General features: G+C 43.7%; 2 protein-coding genes across 16 annotated transcripts in view; one reads left to right on the plus strand and one right to left on the minus strand.

Moving 5' to 3' along the window:
- Nucleotides 1–11,133: 11,133 nt before the first annotated feature.
- Nucleotides 11,134–15,348, minus strand: PIGW (phosphatidylinositol glycan anchor biosynthesis class W). 7 transcript variants are annotated; one of them, XM_064582281.1, is made up of 2 exons: nucleotides 15,329–15,348; nucleotides 11,134–12,962 (listed from the first exon to the last, which is right to left on the minus strand). In XM_064582281.1, exon 2 carries the CDS (start codon nucleotides 12,948–12,950, stop codon nucleotides 11,442–11,444), a length of 1,509 nt encoding a protein of 502 aa, XP_064438351.1. In that variant the 5' UTR covers nucleotides 12,951–12,962; nucleotides 15,329–15,348; the 3' UTR covers nucleotides 11,134–11,441. The 7 variants fall into 7 exon arrangements, with proteins under 7 accessions (XP_064438351.1, XP_045745273.1, XP_045745272.1 ...); XM_045889317.2 differs by lacking the exon at nucleotides 15,329–15,348 and adding an exon at nucleotides 14,879–15,014; XM_045889316.3 differs by lacking the exon at nucleotides 15,329–15,348 and adding an exon at nucleotides 14,654–14,789.
- Nucleotides 14,971–20,019, plus strand: part of MYO19 (myosin XIX) — a 37,413-nt gene continuing 32,364 nt past the window's right edge. For 8 of the 9 annotated variants that reach the window (XR_010408389.1, XR_010408390.1, XM_064582262.1 and 5 more), the window contains exons 1-3: nucleotides 14,971–15,197; nucleotides 15,892–16,048; nucleotides 17,190–17,413. Coding sequence is in view for 7 of the 9 variants with exons in the window: in XM_064582262.1 (XP_064438332.1) it covers nucleotides 17,402–17,413 (12 nt within the window). In the remaining 2 variants the exon portion in view is untranslated. Of the gene's footprint in view, nucleotides 15,198–15,334; nucleotides 15,724–15,891; nucleotides 16,049–17,189; nucleotides 17,414–20,019 lie in introns of those variants that run through there. The other variant, XM_064582263.1, reaches the window with a different exon arrangement.

Consider the following 20,019-nt stretch of genomic DNA (forward strand, 5'->3'; position numbering starts at 1 on the left):
TTTGAAAAAAGTGGATGGCATTTTGATGGGGATTGCATTGAATGTGTAGATTGCTCTAGGTAGCATTGACATCTTCACAATATTTGTTCTTCCAATCCATGAGCATGGAATGTTTTTCCATTTCTTTGTGTCTTCCTCAATTTCTTTCATGAGTATTTTATAGTTTTCTGAGTACAGATCCTTTGCCTCTTTGGTTAGATTTATTCCTAGGTATCTCATGGTTTTGGGTGCAATTGTAAATGGGATCGACTCCTAATTTCTCTTTCTTCTGTCTTGTTGTTGGTGTATAGGAATGCCACTGACTTCTGTGCATTGATTTTATATCCTGCCACTTTACTGAATTCCTGTATGAGTTCTAGCAGTTTTGGGGTGGAGTCTTTGGGGTTTTCCACATAAAGTATCATTTCATCTGCAAACAGTGAGAGTTTTCTTCTTTGCCGATTTGGATGCCTTTGACTTCTTTTTGTTGTCTGATTGCTGTGGTTAGGACTTTTTTTTTTTTTTTTTTTTAAATGCAGACTCCCTGCTGAGCAGGGAGCCCAATGCGGGACTCGATCCCGGGACTCCAGGATCATGACCTGAGCCGAAGGCAGTCGCTTAACCAACTGAGCCACCCAGGCGCCCTGTGGTTAGGACTTTTAATACTATGTTGAATAGCAGTGGTGATAGTGGACATCCCTGCTGCATTCCTGAACTTAGGGGGAAAGCTCTCAGTTTTTTCCCATTGAGAATGATATTCGCTGTAGGTTTTTCATAGATGGCTTTTATGATATTGAGGTATGTACCCTCTATGCCTATACTCTGAAGAGTTTTGATCAAGAAAGGATGCTGTACTTTGTCAAATGCTTTTTCTGCGTCTATTGAGAGGATCATATGGTTCTTGTTCTTTCTTTTGTTAATGTATTGTATCACGTTGATTGATTTGCAGATGTTGAACCAACCTTGCAGCCCAGGGATAAATCCCACTTGGTTGTGGTGAATAATCCTTTTAATGTACTGTTGGATTCTATTGGCTAGTATTTTGGTGAGAATTTTTGCATCCATGTTCATCAGGGATATTGGTCTGTAATTCTCCTTTTTGATGGGGTCTTTGTCTGGTTTTGGGATCAAGGTAATGGTGGCCTCATAAAATGAGTTTGGAAGTTTTCCTTCCATTTCTATTTTTTGGAACAGTTTCAGAAGAATAGGTATTAATTCTTCTTGAAATGTTTGGTAGAATTCCTCTGGGAAGCATCTGGCCCTGGGCTTTTGTTTGTTGGGAGATTTTTGATGACTGCGTCTATTTCCTTAGTGGTTATAGGTCTGTTCAGGTTTTCTATTTCTTCCTGGTTCAGTTTTGGTAGTTGATACACCTCTAGGAATGCATCCATTTCTTCCAGGTTATCTAATTTGCTGGCATAGAGTTGCTCATAATATGTTCTTATAATTGTTTGTATTTCTTTGGTGTTGGTTGTGATCTCTCCTCTTTCATTCATGATTTTGTTGATTTGGGTCCTTTCTCTTTTCTTTTTGATAAGTCTGGCCAGGGGTTTATCAATCTTGTTAATTCTTTCAAAGAACCAGCTCCTAGTTTCGTTGATCTGTTCTACTGGTCTTTTAGTTTCTATTTCATTGATTTCTGCTCTGATCTTTATTATTTCTCTTCTCCTGCTGGGTTTAGGCTTTATTTGCTGTTCTTTCTCCAGCTCCTTTAGGTGTAGGGTTAGGTTGTGTACTTGAGTCCTTTCTTGTTTCTTGAGAAAGGCTTGTATTGCTATATACTTTCCTCTTAGGACTGCCTTTGCTGCATCCCAAAGATTTTGAACAGATGTGTTTTCATTTTCATTGGTTTCCATGAATTTTAAAAATTCTTCTTTCAATTTCCTGGTTGACCCATGCGTTCTTCAGTAGGATGCTCTTTAGCCTCTATGTATTTGAGTTCTTTCCGACTTTCCTCTTGTGATTGAGTTCTAGTTTCAAAGCATTGTGGTCTGAAAATAGGCAGGGAATGATCCCAATCTTTTGGTACCGGTTGAGACCTGATTTATGACCTAGGATGTGATCGATTCTGGAGAATGTTCCATGGGCACTAGAGAAGAATGTGTATTCTGTTGCTTTGGGATGGAATGTTCTGAATATGTCTGTGAAGTCCATTTGGTCCAGTGTGTCATTTAAAGCCTTTATTTCCTTGTTGATCTTTTGCTTAGACAATCTGTCCATTTCAGTGAGGGAGGTGTTAAAGTCCCCCACTATTATTGTATTGTTGTCAATGTGTTTCTTTGCTTTTGTTATTAATTGCCTTATATAATTGGCTGCTCCCATGTTAGGGGCATAGATATTTACAATTGTTAGATCTTCTTGTTGGATAGACCCTTTAAGTAGGATATAGTGTCCTTCCTCATCTCTTATTACAGTCTTTAGTTTAAAATCTCATTTGTCTGATATAAGGATTGCCACACCAGCTTTCTTTTGGCGTCCATTAGCATGGTAAATGGTTTTCCACCCCCTCACTTTCAATCTGGGGGTGTCTTTGGGTCTAAAATGAGTCTCTTGCAGACAGCATATCGATGGGTCTTGTTTTTTAATCCAATCTGATAGCCTGTGTCTTTTGATTGGGGCATTTAGCCCATTTACATTCAGGGTAACTATTGAAAGATATGACTTTAGTGCCATTGTATTGCCTGTAAGGTGACTGTTACTGTATATCGTCTGTGTTCCTTTCTGGTCTATGTTGCTTTTAGGCTCTCTCTTTGCTTAGAGGACCCCTTTCAAGATTTCCTGTAGGGCTGGTTTCGTGTTTGCAAATTCCTTTAGTTTTTGTTTGTCCTGGAAGCTTTTTATCTCTCCTTCTATTTTCAATGACAGCCTAGCTGGATATAGTACTCTTGGCTGCATATTTTTCTCATTTAGGGCTCTGAATATATCCTGCCAGTCCTTTCTGGCCTGCCAGGTCTCTGTGGATAGGTCTGTTGCCAATATAATGTTTCTACCATTGTAGGTTACATATCTCTTCTCCCAAGCTGCTTTCAGGATTTTCTCTTTATCTCTGAGACTCGTAAGTTTTACTATTAGATGTCGGGGTGTTGACCTATTTTTATTGATTTTGAGAGGGGTTCTCTGTGCTTCCTGGATTTTGATGCCTGTTTCCTTCCCCAAATTAGGGAAGTTCTCTGCTATAATTTGCTCCATTATACCTTCTGCCCCTCTCTCTCTTTCTTCTTCTTCTGGGATCCCAATTATTCTAATGTTGTTTCATCTTACAGTATCTCTTATCTCTCGAATTCTGCCCTCGTGATCCAGTAGTTGTTTATCTCTCTTTTTCGCAGGTTCTTTATTTTCCATCATTTGGTCTTCTATATCACTGATTCTCTCTTCTGCCTCATTTATCCTAGCAGTTAGCACCCCCATTTTTGATTGCACCTCATTAATAGCCTTTTTGATTTCGACTTGGTTAGATTTTAGTTCTTTTACTTCTCCAGAAAGGGTTTCTCTAATAACTTCCATAGTTTTTTCAAGCCCAGCTAGTATCTTTAAAGTGATGATTCTGAACTCTAGATCTGACATTGTACTAATGTCTGTATTGAGTAGGTCCCTGGCAGTCGGTACTACCTCTTGTTCTTTTTGTTGAGGTGATTTTTTCCGTCTTGTCATTTTGTCCAGAGGAGAATAGATTAATGAGAGAACAAAATGCTAACAGGGTAACAAGGTCCCCAGAAAATATACTCTAAACAAATCAGAAAAGACCTGAAGCAGTGGGAAAAGAAAGGGAAAGAGAGAAAAAAGGAAAAAGAGAAAAAAGGAAAAAAGAAAAAAAGAAAAAGATAAAGATAAAAACAAACAAAAACAGAACAAAAAAAAAAAACAGAATATGATCAAATATGATCAGGCTAGTATATAGATCAGTGCCACACACTAGATTTTGGGTGTATTTTGGTCTATTAGAAGAAAGTGCCTCCCAAAATTTTAAAGAAAGAAAAACTTATATATGTACAAAAATAAGGGTTGATATGATGAAGGGATGGAATATGACTGTAAAGATGGAAATTATAAAACATTTTATAAAAGGAATTGATAAGAAGTTTGAAAAAAGAAAGAAGAGGATTTAAAAAAAAAGGAGAGAATGTGATCAGGCAGGGGAGTAGGAAAAAACCATACACTAGAGATTTAGCGTATATTTTAATCTGTTAGAAGAAACTATCTCAAAATTTTAAAGAGAGAACAACTTATATATATATGCCAAAAATACGGGTAACTACTATGAAGGGATAGAATATGACTCTAAGAATAAAAAATAAAAATGTTTTTTTAAAAAAGGGATTGATAAGCTGTTGGTTGAAAAAGGGAAAAAGAAAAATTCAAAAAAAAAAAGTTAAAAATAAAATTAACTTTGAAAGACTACAGAATCATGGTAAAAAAGCCATGGATTCTATGTGCAGTATTCCCCTAGCGCTGGAGTTCTGCCGTTCTCATTGATTGGTAAACTTGGTCTTGGCTGGCTGTTCTTGCTGATCTTCTGGGGTGGGGGGGCCTGTTGCTGTGGTTCCCAAATGTCTTTGCCGGAGGCGGAATTGCCCCGCCCTTGCCCGGTCCAGACTAAGTAATCTGCTCGGGTTTGCTCTCTGGAGCTTTTTTTTTTTTTTTTTTTAAGATTTTATTTATTTGACAGAGCGAGATAGCGAGAGCAGGAACACAAGAAGGGGGAGTGGGAGAGGGAGAAGCAGGCTTCCTGCGGAGCAGGGAGCCCGATGCAGGGCTTGATCCCAGGACCCTGGGATCATGACCTGAGCTGAAGGCAAATGCTTAACGACTGAGCCACCCAGGCACCCCACTCTCCAGAGCTTTTGTTCCCTGCAAGCTTTCTGTACAGCTTTGGAGGCGGAGAGTGAAAATGGCGGCCTCCCAATCTCCGCCCCGGAGGAGCCGAGAACTCGGGGCCCCACTCCTCAGTCAGCCCCCAGAGAAAAGCCGTCAGTTACTCCCGTCTCCCCGGTCTCCGGCCGCACTCTGTGCTCACCCGGCTTGTGACCGCGCTTTTCTATCTCTGGCACCCGAACCCGGGTGGAGTCTCCAAACCCCGCAGATCCCTGCGGTGCACTCCCGCACCTCTCCTCCCAGGGGAAGAAGGTGAGTCTCCCCGGATCTGCCGCTTGTTGGGTCCCTGCTGGAGGAGCAGTGACCCGACTGTGCCGTGGATCATGGTTTATGGCAACCCCGAGCTGAGAGCCCGCACCTGGGCTCTGTCTCTGCAGCCAGCTTCCTTGCTCCAATACCTGGGAGCTCTGCTGCACTCAGGCACTCCCGGTCTTTCTGTGACCCTGAGGGTCCTGAGACCACACTGTCCCACAAGGGTTCCAGCCCCTGCTTAGCCACCAGAGTGACGTCCCTCAGCGGAGCAGACTTTTAAAAGTTCCGATTTTGTGCTCCGTGGTTCTATCACTTGCCAGAAGCGGCGGACGCAGGCCCCTCCCCCGCCGTCTATCCTCCCAAATAACACCTCAAATTCACTTCTCCTCACGTCCTACCTTCCAGAAAGTGGTCACTTTTCTGTTCAGAGTTGTTGCTATTCTTTTCTTTGATCTCCTGTTGAGTTTGTAGATGTTCAGAGTGGTTTGATCCCTATCCAGCTGAATTCCTGAGACCAGACGAAATCCAGGTCTCCTACTCCCCAAACTTTGGACTTTGGAGAGAATCTTGTGTTTTATGTAAAAATACTCCTCTGAGGAAAAAAAGTACTGTGGCTTTTAAGACCTAAAGGCACTCTTATAAAGACTATATTAATTAACGTACCTACTTTATACCTTTTAGACTTCTTTGGGTTGTGGTTGGTAAAGGACATTGAAAATGACAAGCTCAATATATAGGTGCTAATTTAAATAACTTTGATTATTGAGTATGCACTGGGTACTACCAAAGAAGAGAGTTTTCACCCTGGGGGATTTAAATCTTAAGTTAGAAAAAGCATTAAAACCCAGATATAAAACATAATGGTACCACAACAGTCTCCGTCTGAGGTTACTTTCCCTGACTTGGATTTCTCTTTTATTAGGTAATCTCTACACCCTATGTGGGGCTCCAGTTCACAACCCTGGGATCAAGAGTTGTATGTTCTACCAACTGAGCCAAACAGGCACCCCTGGATTTGTCTTTTAATCCACTGAGCATGCTGCTTAGTATCTTTGGACAATACCATAGGTATTCAGTGAAAACTGTAAGGTTAAAAAGGTGGATAATTTGCTAGGTAAGTTCTTAAGGGGGTAAGGCGATAGCCTGGGTGCTCCAAAGACGATCAATATTCGAGGAGAAATGCTTAGAAAATTATTTCACTGGAAAACAACTTTTAAAAGTTTTAACTACATATATTCTTGGTTTTAGAGCAGGCACTCATTTTCACTATTGGTCTAGCTTCTGCTAAAACCAATACTGCAGCAAATATTTCATGACTAAGTATCTGCCTTTAGAGAGCTTAACTCTGACAAAATAAGTTATTACTACATAAAAAAGCCAGATGTTGCCTATTTTTAAATTTCGATGTAGGCCTTGTGAAAGGCAAGGTTGAAGGATTTGAAAGGCCAGGAGAACGCAATCAACAGCAGAGGACATTTTGCTGGTACCTAGTAACAGAGTGATGGAGAGGTAATAAATTATCAACAAAATACCTTTCTTTTTCTTACTAGATTCCCAGTGTGCAAGAGCCAGCCACAAAACTCAAGCATAAATGAGATAGGACTATTTTCCAAGCAACCTAGGTTTAAAAGAAATGAAGAGAACTGATTTATTCCTTATGTTATTTCCTATATTCATAGACTACACATAAACTCCTAGGGAGCAAAATAAGATTTTATATGATTTATACATCATATTGGACGTCAATGCTCAATAAAAATAAAACGTCATCTTCTAAACACAAGCTATTGATACATGTTGGTAGATACCTCCAGTTTAAATTGTGTAAAATTAAAGTCATGAGAGGGGCGCCTGGGTGGCTAAGTCATTAAGCATCTGCCTTCAGCTCAGGTCATGATCTCGGGGTCCTGGGATCGAGCCCCACATTGGGCTCCCTGCTCAGTGGGGAGCCTGCTTCTCCCTCTCCCACTTCCCCTGCTTGTGCTCCCTCTCTCACTGTGTCTCTCTCTGTCAAATAAATAAAATCTTTAAAAAAATAAATGATTGGGGCGCCTGGGTGGCTCAGTCGTTAAGCATCTGCCTTCAGCTCAGGACATGATTCCAGGGTCCTGGGATCTTGCCCCGCATCGGTCTCCCTGCTCAACTGAGAGCCTACTTCTCCCTCTCCCACTCCCCCTGCTTGTGTTTCCTCTCTCACTCTCTCTCTTGTCAAGTAAATAAAATCTTAAAAAAAAATAAACAATAAACAATAAAAAAAAAGTTATGGGAATGAGTTACTTCCTGGAGGTTATCGATAGGATAAAGTCGTAGACCAGATTATATTCTTCTCTTCTCTATCCCCCTCCCTTCTCTGTCCTCAAAAATTGATAGTTGAGGGGTAGGCTGACTGGCTCAGTGGAGCATGTGACTCTTGATCTTAGGATTGTGTTTGAGCCCCACTTTGGGTGTAGAGATTGCTTAAAATCTTTTTTAAAAAATTGATAGTTGAGGGCGCCTGGGTGGCTCAGTTGGTTAAGCGACTGCCTTCAGCTCAGGTCATGATCCCAGGGCCCTGGGATCGAGTCCCACATCGGGCTCCCTGCGCTGCGGGGAGCCTGCTTCTCCCTCTCCCGCTCCCCCTGCTTGTGTTCCCTCTCTCGCTGTGTCTCTCTCTGTCAAATAAATAAATAAAATTTAAAAAAAAATTGATAGTTGAAGGGCGCCTGGGTGGCTAAGTCATTAAGCGTCTGCCTTCAGCTCAGGTCAAGGTCCTGGGATCGAGCCCTGCATCGGGCTCCCTGCTCCACGGGAAGCCTGCTTCTCCCTCTCCCACTCTCCCTGTTTGTGTTCCCTCTCTTGCTGTCTCTCTCTCTCTGTCAAATAAATATTTTTTTAAAAAATTGATAGTTGAAAAGGAAATTAGCCAATTAGAATACCTTTTGTTGTTTTCACTATAATAACCACGTTATTTTATGTGGTGATAAAATCAATAGCAGAATGTTATTTAAATTACCATTGTTGGGCGCCTGGGTGGCTCAGTTGGTTGGGCGACTGCCTTCGGCTCAGGTCATGATCCTGGAGTCCCTGGATTGAGTCCCGCATCGGGCTCCCTGCTCGGCAGGGGGTCTGCTTCTCCCTCTGACCCTCCCCCCACCATGTGCTCTCTCTCATTCTCTCTCAGATAAATAAATAAAATCTTTTAAAAATTTAAAAATAAATAAATAAATAAATTACCATTGTTCTCCAAATCTGAGAATCTATGAATTTGGTTTTCTTTTTTATGAGCTGACAGTGGGAAGTTTTGTTGTGTCTGTTAACAATTAAAAAAAAAAGAGAGACATACTTTCCCCACTTAAAATTTTTCAGAGGGGAAAAATTCTTTTAAGGGAAAATAATGTCTGCAAGTTAAAATGTAAGGCAGGGACTTTGTCTTATTTTCTGTTTCCCAACACCTATATCTGGTACACTGGAGCTCAATAAATCTGTGTTTGATCTTTTCTGTAAACTAGAGCCAAGTCAGAATTTTTTTTAACTAATTTTTCTATTTTTATGAATGCTATTTCATTCGCTTTCTCTTACATGACTTTCATAATTGGAGGTAGAAAAAACAGAGAGTACACTTTGTTCAAGTTATGATTCAGTATCCGTAATTGTGAGACATAAACTTGTCGAGAGATATTTAAGATCTAGAAAAAATGAAGGAGCAGTTACCGAAAACCAACAGACCAGTTAGACAACATGTTCGTTCAGTCATCAAATAATTTAAATTACATTTTTTTAAATGAGAGAACAGTATGTTTAGTTTCCTCAGCCCTGCTCTGAACGCTTTGAACAGGTAAGTCGTGGGGTATTAGCACTGTGACATAGCAAGAGAATCAATCACCTTTCCTAGTCATGCTTAATTTATATGCTATAATCTTACTGGTTAAATTTCAAAAATCTTTTTAATTGAAAATAGAATCTGATTTTTGTTTTTATAGCTGCTCAACATACTGATTAGGGAGAAAATTCCTTTCAATAAAGATTAACTCCAAATATCATTGATTATAGTTGGCAAAAATGCCACATAAATACGAAATTAGCCATCATCAATGTAACAAATTTAAGTAAACTAGTGTAATAACATGACTATATTTAACAAATTCAGGAATAAAATTTTTAACTAATTTAGAGGCAACTGATTAAAACAGCAACCAAAATTTAATTTTAGAGGAGTCTCTACCTATACTCCACAAATAATCCAGATTCCTTACCAAATATAAAATTAACTTGAGCATTCTGACCCTTGACTATTTCTGCAAAATCAGATTTTTCCTTGAAAATATAACACAACAGAAAGGCAGATTTTAGTTGATTTTTTTTGTCCACTTTTTAATTTATTTTTATTCTTTAAGTAGGCACTATGCCCAGCATGGAGCCCAACGCCAGCCCAAACTCACAACCCTGATATCAAGATCTGAGCCAAAATCAAGAGTTGGACCCTTAACCAACTGAGCCACCCAGGCACCCCTTTTTTTGCCCACTTTAAACAAAATACAGGAAACATTATAATTGGAAACTAAGGATTTCGTTTTTTTAAATCTTAGATTCTAAACAGCTGGTTCAAAGGTCTGCTTAGAACTGTTAAATGACTCAAATTCCCAGTAGGATATTAAACGTTAATATAGCCATCATTGTATTAAATCAGCCTAGTGCTTGACTTTCTCACTGGTTCTCTTTCCCCTTAACATGGTAAATTAAATGAGGGATGCCTGGTATGGTCCCTGCCTGCCTCTCTAGCTTATTACCCACCCTCTCCCTTTTTCTGAGCTCCCATCTTAAGTTCCAAGATGTGCGATTTCCGCCCCCCAACTCAGGACCTTTGCTGAAGGATTCATTCTACCTAGAATGCTGTGTACCCTTTCCCTTACCACATTTTAATTCCTCATTCCATCAATCAGCTCTACCTCAAAAAAATACCATCTAGGGGTGTGTGTACCTGGGTGGCTCAGTCGGTTGAGCCTCAGACTCTTGATCTCCCCTCAGGTCTTGAACTCACAGTCTGTGAGTTTGAGCCCCACCTTGCGCCACACCCCCTTACCCCCCAAGCCCTATGCTGGGTGTGGAGACTACCTTAAAAAAAGAAAAGAAAAAACAGTCTGGGGGCACCTGGCTGGCTCAGTCTGCAGAGCATGACTCTTGATCTCAGGGTTATGAGTTCAAGCCCCCACGTTGCAGTAGAGATTACTTAAAAATAAAATCTTAAAAAAAAAAATACCGTATGTGGGGAAAACTTTGACTCTACTAGATCAGTTCTTTTTTTTTTTTTTTTTTTTTAAGATTTTATTTATTTATTTGAGACAGAGAGAGCACGTGAGAGGGGGGAGGGTCAGAGGCAGAAGCAGGCTCCCTGCTGAGCAGGGAGCCCGATGCGGGACTCGATCCAGGGACTCCAGGATCATGACCTGAGGCGAAGGCAGTCGCTTAACCAACTGAGCCACCCAGGCGCCCTCTACTAGATCAGTTCTTGATTTGACACTCTTGGTAACCTATACTTCATGACTTACCACAGTTTGTAATGGTTGTTCAATGTCTGTTTCCCCACGGATTACAAGCTCCAAGATACCAAGAAACCTGCTTATCATCCCTAGCAGAGTTGCTAAAAAAAAATAATTAGTCCTGAAGTAAAACTATCACCTCATAATTACTAGGCATGTAAACTACATCGCACAATTCAGTCCATTCTTTGGAGCATTTAATTGTTTTCTGACTTTATAGTATGTGTTTGGTTGTCAACACCTGCTTTCTTATACATAGGCGTTTTTAATAGGTTAAAATTGAGCAGTAAAGAAGTGTTGACAGGGGTGCCTGGGTGCCTCAGTTGGTTGAGCTTCTGCCTTTGGCTCAGGTCATGAACCCAGGGTCCTGGGATCAAGCCCCACATCAGGCTCCCTGCTCATCGAGGGGTCTGCTTCTCCAGCTCTCCTGCTTGTGCTCACTCTCTCTGTCAAATAAATAAAATCTTTAAAAAAAAAATAAAGAAGTGTTGACAATTTCACGATCATGCTGAGATGTTTTAATGTAAATTTTATTATAAGTCATACAATAAAAAAATACAGAATGGTTTGTGATATAAGATGGAAAGTAAAAATCCTCCTCCCTACCCTCTAATCTTTCAGTGTCACGACTGCAGTTTCTTTAAAATTATATGGTGTTAGGATACATTAAAACAGTAAGCATCACTACTATTATAGAGGATTGAAACTCAATTCTATAATATGGTTAGCACTGGGTTGCCAAAAGCCCACTTTCTTCACATTTAATATTCTTCCTCATTAAAATAATATTTTTGTAACACAAGTACTTTGTACCTATGCTGATCACCACAATTTTATAGTCTTATCTTGCAAGTGTAACACATATATAACTAAACAGTTGGTAAACATATAGAGATTGAGCACAATTAAGGCCCACAAGGTACTGCTGTATAACGTATCTACCAACAGGTTGATCAGACCAGTAGTTATATTTGACAGCAAGAAAAAAATTAACTGGTTTCTGTTCATAGCTGTAATTAAACAAAGACTGGGTTCCTTTCTTTCAGCTTCAGAGACTAGAGATTCTGAATGCTTTTTATTTGTGGCAGACAACTGGATTGGTTTCCAAGAACATGGCACTACAGCCCCTTTAATTAGAAATCTTGCAAAACTCAAAATTATATCACCCAGTAATAAACTACTAAGAAGGATCAGGCTAGAAGCAACTATCCAAATACAAAAGGCTAAATTGGCCATTCTCCGAGATACTACTTCTACATTTACCTGAACTATGTAAAGAGATATGAAGAGGCTAATAGCTGTCAGCAGAATACAGTACGTTCCTTTTATCCAGTCTTTGACATGTGATCTTTTTTTAAGCATATATGACCCTGTTTGCACACCAGCCATATGAATTGCCACATACCCCAAGGTAGAGATTATTCCTTCTCGGTTGGCATTTAATAAACCAATCCTTGTGCCACTACCATCAGTGCCATATAAAATTAACCTTTTCAGTGGGGTAAAGTCGAGGGTTAGCTGGTATAACACAATAGTGCTGATGGCCACAATCCAGGATTTATTTAGAGGAAAAATAATCAAAAGCAGTGATGTTAACAGTTTCACAACTACTAAGGTAAAGAAAAAGTTCCAGTGAACTCCATACTCAGTTAAATGTTCCTGATAGCCTATGGATTTTATAATGACTAATCGTCCTACTCCTAGGAAAACTAATGGCCAAACAGAGTACAAGGACTTTGTAAGATAATAAAATCTGGACCCTTCCGTGTATTTTCTCCTGACTTCTGGACAAACCATTGCAGTCCCAAAAATAAAACCTCCTACTCCAAAATCCATTGCTCCTGTCCCATAGAGCTCAGTTTTGGCAAATCTTCTGGGAAAAAGTGGGAAGTCCACAGCCAAAATGGCAATAGCAGTAAATGCACTGTTAATTACACGGAAACAAGAGATGGCTGGAACGTATTCTGATTCCAGACTGATTTTCATGAATTTTTCAAGTATTTTCTGGACAGGCATTCTGGCACAGCAAGTTCTCCTGCAGTATATTTGATAGAATAGCCCTGCCCCAAGGATAATTACAGCAAGGTGCTCAAGGAGGACAAATGAAGACAAAATGGTCAAAGTGGCCACCAGGGGAACTATCAGGAAAACAAAGTCAATGAAGAATCTAGTTTTCCAGGTATGTGAAGAACACAAGTGCTGTGAGAGAATGATCAGAAGCCCTCTGCACAGGATACAGAATGCAGGTAAGCACAGGCCCTGGGTGACTTCCAGCACACTGGTTCCATTGTGGTTACTGACAAAAGCTTCCTTCATCTGCTTTTGAGACATTTTTTCTTCTTCCTGTGATAAGAGCAAAGGGATACATTGGAAAAGCAATGTTCTTGTGGAATAGGCATATATATGACTTAATTTTACTTTTTTTTAAGATTTATTAGAGCATGTGTGCGTGGGGTGGAGCAGAGGGAGAGAGAAACTTTAGCAGACTCTTCACTGAGCTCAGAGCCTGACGTGAGGCTTGATTTCAAGACCCTGAGATCATGACCTGAGCTGAAACCAAGAGTCTAACGCTTAACCGACTGCCCCACCCAGTGCCCCCGATTTTACTCATATTCCTAGATTTCAGAGCAGAACTTAAGACCTAATGATTTCAAATCAGGGCAGAAAATAGAATTTGTGATTCCTCCCCCAAGGATTGTGGGAAGAAAGCTAACACATCAGGATAAGAATGTCAGGGCACCTGGGTAGCGCACTGGGTTAAGCATCCCACTCTTGGTTTCATTCAGGTCCTGATCTCAGGATCCTGAGATTGAGCGCCCCCCACCGGCTCTGCGCCCAGCACAGTGTCTGCTTGAAATTCTCTCTCCCGCTAGTGCTCTCACTCTCTCAAATCTAAAAAAAAAAAAAAGGAGGGGCCCCTGGATGGCTCAGTCGGGTAACCATCTGCCTTTGGCTCAGGTCGTGATCCCAGTGTCCTGGGATCCAGTGCTGCCTCAGGCTCTCTGCTCGGTGGGGAGTCTGCTTCTCCCTCCCCCTTTGTGTTCTCTCGAGCTCACTCTCTCTCAGGTAAATAAAATCTTAAAAAAGGATAAGAATGTCATGCTAATAGTATGAAATCATTGGTTAAAAAGCTATTCTCTGTATAAGGCAGACTCACAAAGAAAATTAATTTGGCATATAAACCCTGAAAATGGAATCACAGATAGGAATTCCTATTACAAAGCATTAGGATAGGTTATTAAAATTTTGTAATGCAAACTGAACACACTTAACTAATGACTTCAAGTCAAATCAGAGGATAGGGAGAAGGTATTTAAGTACACCTTGGAGTTGGAGACCTTGGTTTGTGTGAAGAGCCTCTCTGAACCCATTGCCTCCAAGACAAAATACTAACCTCCAGTGACATCCTAAGCCCCAGGCTGCTCCTTACCTCAGTCACAGCCATGCTTTCAGGTTAAGTGTAGATGGGTAGAATGGATGCTAATCCTGGGGAAGGGGGCGGGGCGGGGGAGGCCTGGGCGTATGGCACACACTAGTGTTCGTGGTTTCAAAGGGATGTAAAACACCTCTCTCATATTTCAATGTCTTTAAAGTGGCACACAGAAAGAACACGTTTGTTGGCCAAACCAGAACCATGTAGAACAAATGAATGCACGCATGCCTGACGGCCTGAGCCAGCAACAATTCCTCTCGATGACAAACCGATCTGAATCGACTGGCTTTTAGAAATAAAGGAGTCCTTTTCCTGACTGACACGCGCCACGGCGGCGCCGGCCCTTACACCTCACGTGCCTTCGGTGTCCCGGCGCCCCCGCAGCCGGCCGTCTACATGGTCCCTGCTGCACGACTCGCAACGCAACCGCAGAGCCATGCGGGAGCAACCCGCTTCCGCCTCCCGAGCCGCGCTTCCGGCCGACGTCGGGCGGCCTGCGCTTCCGGGCCGGCTGATTCCGCGCGCGCGCGCGCGCCCCGCCCAGGACCGGAGGCCGTTTCCCAGCCGCGTAGGCTCCCCGCGCTAGTTGTTTCCCTCTTGCCTCGGTCCGTCGGTGGAGCCCGGAGCAGACGCGTCACGCGCTTCACCGCCACCCCTCGAACCCCACGACGAGTCTCTCAGAGTGGTGGGGTCAGAGGGCCCGGCTCAGTGTTCGACCACGGCGTCCTCTACTGAAGGACCCCAGGCCCTGTGAGGCCCTGGAGGCCCTGCCTCCCGCGCGTCTCCTGCCGGAATACGGGAGGCCGGCGTCTCAACCCCATCTTACCCCAGGTTCTCAAAATACTTTGTCCTAGCTGGAGCCCCTAACTTCGACCCAGGCGTCCAGAGCGGGCCACGTGCGCCCCGCTCCCAGTGCGCGCCCCGCCCCGGGGGAGGAGCCGGCTGGCTCCCGGCCACTGGGCCAGAGCGGCGGGCGGCCCGTGCGCTCTGGCGGTCCCGGCTTCCTCTCCTCCCCGGCTCGCTCCCGCCCTCTCCTCTTCCCTCCCCTCCCGGGCTCTTCCCGCCGTCTCTCCCAGCCCGCCCGCCTGCCTTTCCAGTCGGGCCTGGCGGGGGCCGCGCGCTCGGCGGCTCAGGCCGTGGAACCGGTGAGTGTCACCCCCAGCCCAGGTCCGAAGCGCTTCGCGACCCCGAAAGGGCAGGGAGGCCGGTTTGCCCCTGGAGCGCAGAGGAACGGAGGGCGTCTTCCTCTCCTTTTTCCAGAGCGCCGTTTGCCTACCCTTTCCCATTTCCTTTTTGACCGTCTCGTATCTCAGCAGGGGGTAGCCCAGCTCTTGGCCCTTGCCTAGAACAAGAGCCTTTCATGGTCCCCCCTCCACCTCTCCACCTTGCTGGCAGGAGGCGGCCCGGGGTTGGGGAAGGGTTTCAGCTGGGAGGCTGAGTCCCGTCTCCTGCCCTTCTTTTCGCAATCCTAAGGACCGGGGAAGGGGCAGCTGGCCCGGGTAAGCGTCAGGGCAGCCGCGCCCTTGGCTGGGGTCACATCCACCTTCCAGGGAAGGGCATACTCTCCCCGTGCCAGGTGCTTCCGGAGCGGCGTCCCAGCCCTCGTCCCTGCGGGCACTTCGTCCAGAGAGGGAGTCCTTGTTCCCGCAGGGAAGCTGGGGGCGGATCCAGGTGGGTTCCCAGGACCCTTACCCAGCTCTTCTCGCCTGCGCTCCCACTGTCCTCCAAGCGGACGACGAACCTGAGGCTGGGGAGGAGGCGGAGGAGCTAGTGATCAGGTTGCCTCTTGCCTTGACTTGGTGTTATATCTGTTCATTACCATCTCCCTTCTGCCCACAGTGGTCACACCCTTTCCAGAAAGTCTTGGCTGGTAACCGCGAAGCTGGGGGAGAGCAAGAGCTGGGAGAACTGGAGAAAACCGCTCTAATCTGACTTGACTTTGGCTGGGAACGGACGCTGCATCATAATAACCAACATTTGCAAGGCGTTCTCTGAGGTACTAGCCCATTTGATCCTTAACTCAGTGTTTTGAGGTGTAAGTATTAGTATTCCTTTTTGCAAACGAGTAAATGGAATAAGGCTTAGAGAGCTCTTGTGATCTGCCTTGGAGGAGTTGTGGGCTTTGATTTCTAACTCCACAACCTATTATGCTCCCCTGATTCTCTTAAAATGAGCTTCCAGGTGAGGGAGCTTTGTTTTCCTTGACTCTGGGGTTGCCCTCTCCATGGCTGTCCCTTGGCAGCATATGATCAGTGTCCAAGGTGAATGTACCCAACACATTCCTGATGCTCTTCTCTGTCCTTTTTTCAGTTTGCATGAAGTCCCTATCCCTGAATTCTTTCACATGCTAGGTGTATTCAGAGCCTCAAACAAGTCTCCGCCAGGGTCCATCCATTACAGACACCCCTCATCCTCATCCCTCCTTGCTAGGAAGGTGTGAGGCCTGGGATATTTTGAGTCTTAGGGTCACTTACAGTTTTTCAGAGATTGGTCTAGGTATAGCCTCACAACACCCCCCTCTCAGATTTTCCTCCTCTGAAATGCTTGCCTTTTTAAAGTTGACACTGGGCTGTTCTACCTGATTAGTGTCGCCAAATGGATTATCCATCCTCGGTAGCCCTTCTATTAATAACAATATTCCCCCTATGGCTGAATATTTAGATTTGTACTCCATGACATCATTGACCTTCACAACCACTCCTTGTGAGGTAGATTTTACTACCCCCATGTTCAAGATAAAGGATCAAGGTGGGCCAGGAAGGTGATACGGCTTTCCTGTGAGTGAGCTGTAATTTTGCTCCCACACAACAACTTTCCTAGAGCATCAAGAATTGACTCTAGCCTCCCTGGTCTATCAATTACTGGCTATACAAAAATAGGCTATTTCTGTCCAGTGGAGAGGGTAGGGCATGAGACTTCTCTGTCTCCCAGTGTCTCCATTCTCCACAGCACACTGACTCAGAACATATGCAGCCCCACCCCAAACCTCTGTAGTAAAACTGCCCCTGAAGAGCCCGGGGAGCCTCTGGAGGCTCTCATAAAAGTTTCCCGTTTCCTAATTGGCAGGGGATAGGACAGACTTTCCCTCTTTGCCCAGGCTCGCCCTGATTCTTATTTTGATTCTTCTTGCTTGGCAGGAGGAGCTGGAGTGAGTCACCCTGAAGAAGCCCTCACCTGTGTTTGGCCCTTGTCTTCTCTGTCATGTCGTAGGCTCTGAGGTGATTCATCTCAGATTCCTCCAGAACTGAGCCTTTTACTGGACCTATGTTCCCACTTGTGTCCCCATGACCAGGTGGATAGCACTCTTTGTGCCTGTGACCCAGAACCCTGGCTGACACACTGAAGCAAGATGCTCCATCAGGTAAAACCTCACCCTTAGGTAACCTAGGCCCTGAAGCATCTAAGGCACTTTCCCATCTGTCACTTAGCTGAATAAAGATTCCACTTACCCTGACCTGGAAGGAAGAAAGAAGAAAGACCTTTTCTCTCTTCATGTAGTCACTCCAGTGCCTTTCACCTATCATTGAGAAGCTTTTCCTGATACCTAATTTGAATCTCTCCTGTTGTGGTCTTTAGCTCTTTTTCCTGGGATGAGTAAGATGGGATGGGGAGGGGAATCCTTAGGGCACTTTGGTGACTTCACAAGCCTGAACCGGTGAGGGAGTCCTGAGAGATGTCCCTGCCAGCCTGAACTGCTGAGGTACAGTGGAAGCCTGAGCCTTCCAAGAGGAGGTATTCTTTGAAGCTGAACCTTAAAGAATATGTAGGAATTAGCCAGGTGGAGAAGGGAATTAAGCAGTCCAAGCAGAGGGGTCAGTGGGTGAAGATGCCTATGTGGAAATAAAGGAGTCTGATGAATGGATCAGGAAGCGTGTGGTGGGGGAATTGCTACTGCAGCATGAAACCTGCCCTTACTCCAGGCCTCTGCCTCTCTAAAAAGGCTACTATGGCCCCAGGCCTTCAGGATTCCAAATCACCCATCTCCTGTCCATATCATCCTTCTCGTGCAGCTCTCGGTCCAAAGAGAATGCCAGTAGGTAGATATTTGCTGAATTTTTATTTACAAAATGTGGCCAGGCACCAGGCTGCGGCAGATGTTTAAGATGATACCTGCTCTCCAGGAGCTCACAGTCTAGTGGAGTCCTAGGCAGGTAGGTGCCTGAGACTTATCAGGATGACCAAGAGGAAAGCCAGCCAGCCTCAAGGGAGCCCTGGTAGACACTACTGCTTGATCATCTTCCAGACTTTTGTCTTATGAAATGAGCTTGAGACTGGAGAGAAGCTGGCAGGACAATTGTCTGCTCTGGGCTTTGTTTGTTTAACTTTTTATTTATTTATTTATTTATTAATTATTCATTTTTAATTAAAAAAGCAGTAATGTTCATCATAACCATACTAGCAGCTGCTCTGTATTGAGCCCTACCTAAGTAGTAGCTACTGTTCTAAGCATTTTACATGAATAATTTTGTTTAGTCCTCAAGCAAGTTACAGTGTTATATGTACGGTGCTACTCTATCCCCGTTTTGGAGATAAAGCTCAGAGAGGTTATGTGGCTTATTCAAGGTCACATTCACTGTAAGCAATGTGGAAAATATAAGCAAAAGGAACATTAAAATTACCCATAATTACACTAACCAGAGATAACATTTTAGAAAATATCCTTTATTTTTCCTCTAAATATGTATTTTTAAAATATTTGAAGCTGCATAGTTTTTGTAACCTGCTTTATTCCATTGTAAGGATATACTGTAAATTGTCCACCATTAGGACATGTGGGTTGTTTTCAACTTTTTTACGATTATAAGTAGCTCAAAATATACTGAATATTCTTATGGCCTTTACATAGGATCGTTTTCTAAAAGAATTGCAGGCTAAAGAGGCATGTGTGCTTTTTAGGCCTTGATATATCACTGCATAATTAAAGAAGAGCTGTTTTTAAAAGAATAATAATAGCTAATTTTGGGTGCATATGCAGGTGCCTTCTCTAAATACTTGATGTGCTTATTAGTGTCTGACCTAGGTGCTACCAGCATTCCCATTTTAGAGATAGGAAAATTGAAGCACAGAGAGATTAAGACATTTACATAACATTGTACAACTAGTAGGTGGTAGAATCAGGATTCAAATCCAGGGAATCTAGCTTTAAGGTCTAGGCTCTTGACCATTATACTTAGCTACTTCTCTGGTTGGATCAGAGCTCATCATAAATTATGGCTCGGCTTGTGATTCCCCCCGCCCAGAGCAAAGGGATTTGCATGGATCCAGCCATGCTCTGACCTCAGCCTTTATCCTGGAGGCCAAGAGCCTGCCTTGTGGATTATGGTGGGCCCAAATTCAGAGAACAGGCAACATCTTTGGAAAGAAACTTGTTGCTGGGCCTCTCAGATGACACTTGACACCTTGGCTTGAGGGGTTTGAACTTTTAGGGTTCACTAATCTCATTGGAAGCCTACACAGTCCTATTACAGACTCCTTTCTCCAAAAGCAGATTTCAGCCAGGTACTACTTACTGTCTTTTCCTACTCCCCACCCCATCTTCCCTGCAGTCTCCAGAGAGATCAGAGGAAAAATGAGACCATGGGAGGAATTGGGAAAGAGGAAACACGTGGAAAGTGTTGGCATCAAGGATCGGCGAGGGCGAAAGAGAAACAGCCTTTTCCCCTTTGTGCCTATTCTTAACCTCATCCAACTTCCAAGCCAGGCTCCCTCTCAAGTAGACCCAGGGCAGAGGAAACTAACTAAATTTAAGCCCCGAGAGCCAAGTGATGAAGGCATGGGGCTACCTCACAGCTGGTTTTTCATCACAAGCTAAATGGTCTCTTTCTCTTTCAAAAGCCCAAGCCATGGTTCTTTTGGGGGGAGGGTTATCCCCTGTAGCAGCCCCCCACCTTGGGCCCCACCCCTAGCTGGGCCAGCCTGGAAGCTGGAGCTTGTTCAGAGGAGAGGGGATAGCATTTGTTCATTTAT

The sequence above is a fragment of the Mirounga angustirostris genome, unplaced genomic scaffold, assembly GCF_029215605.1.
Source record: "Mirounga angustirostris isolate CCGP_5_RB_7025 unplaced genomic scaffold, mMirAng1.0.hap1 SCAF_17, whole genome shotgun sequence".
Classification (NCBI taxonomy): Eukaryota; Metazoa; Chordata; class Mammalia; order Carnivora; family Phocidae; genus Mirounga; species Mirounga angustirostris.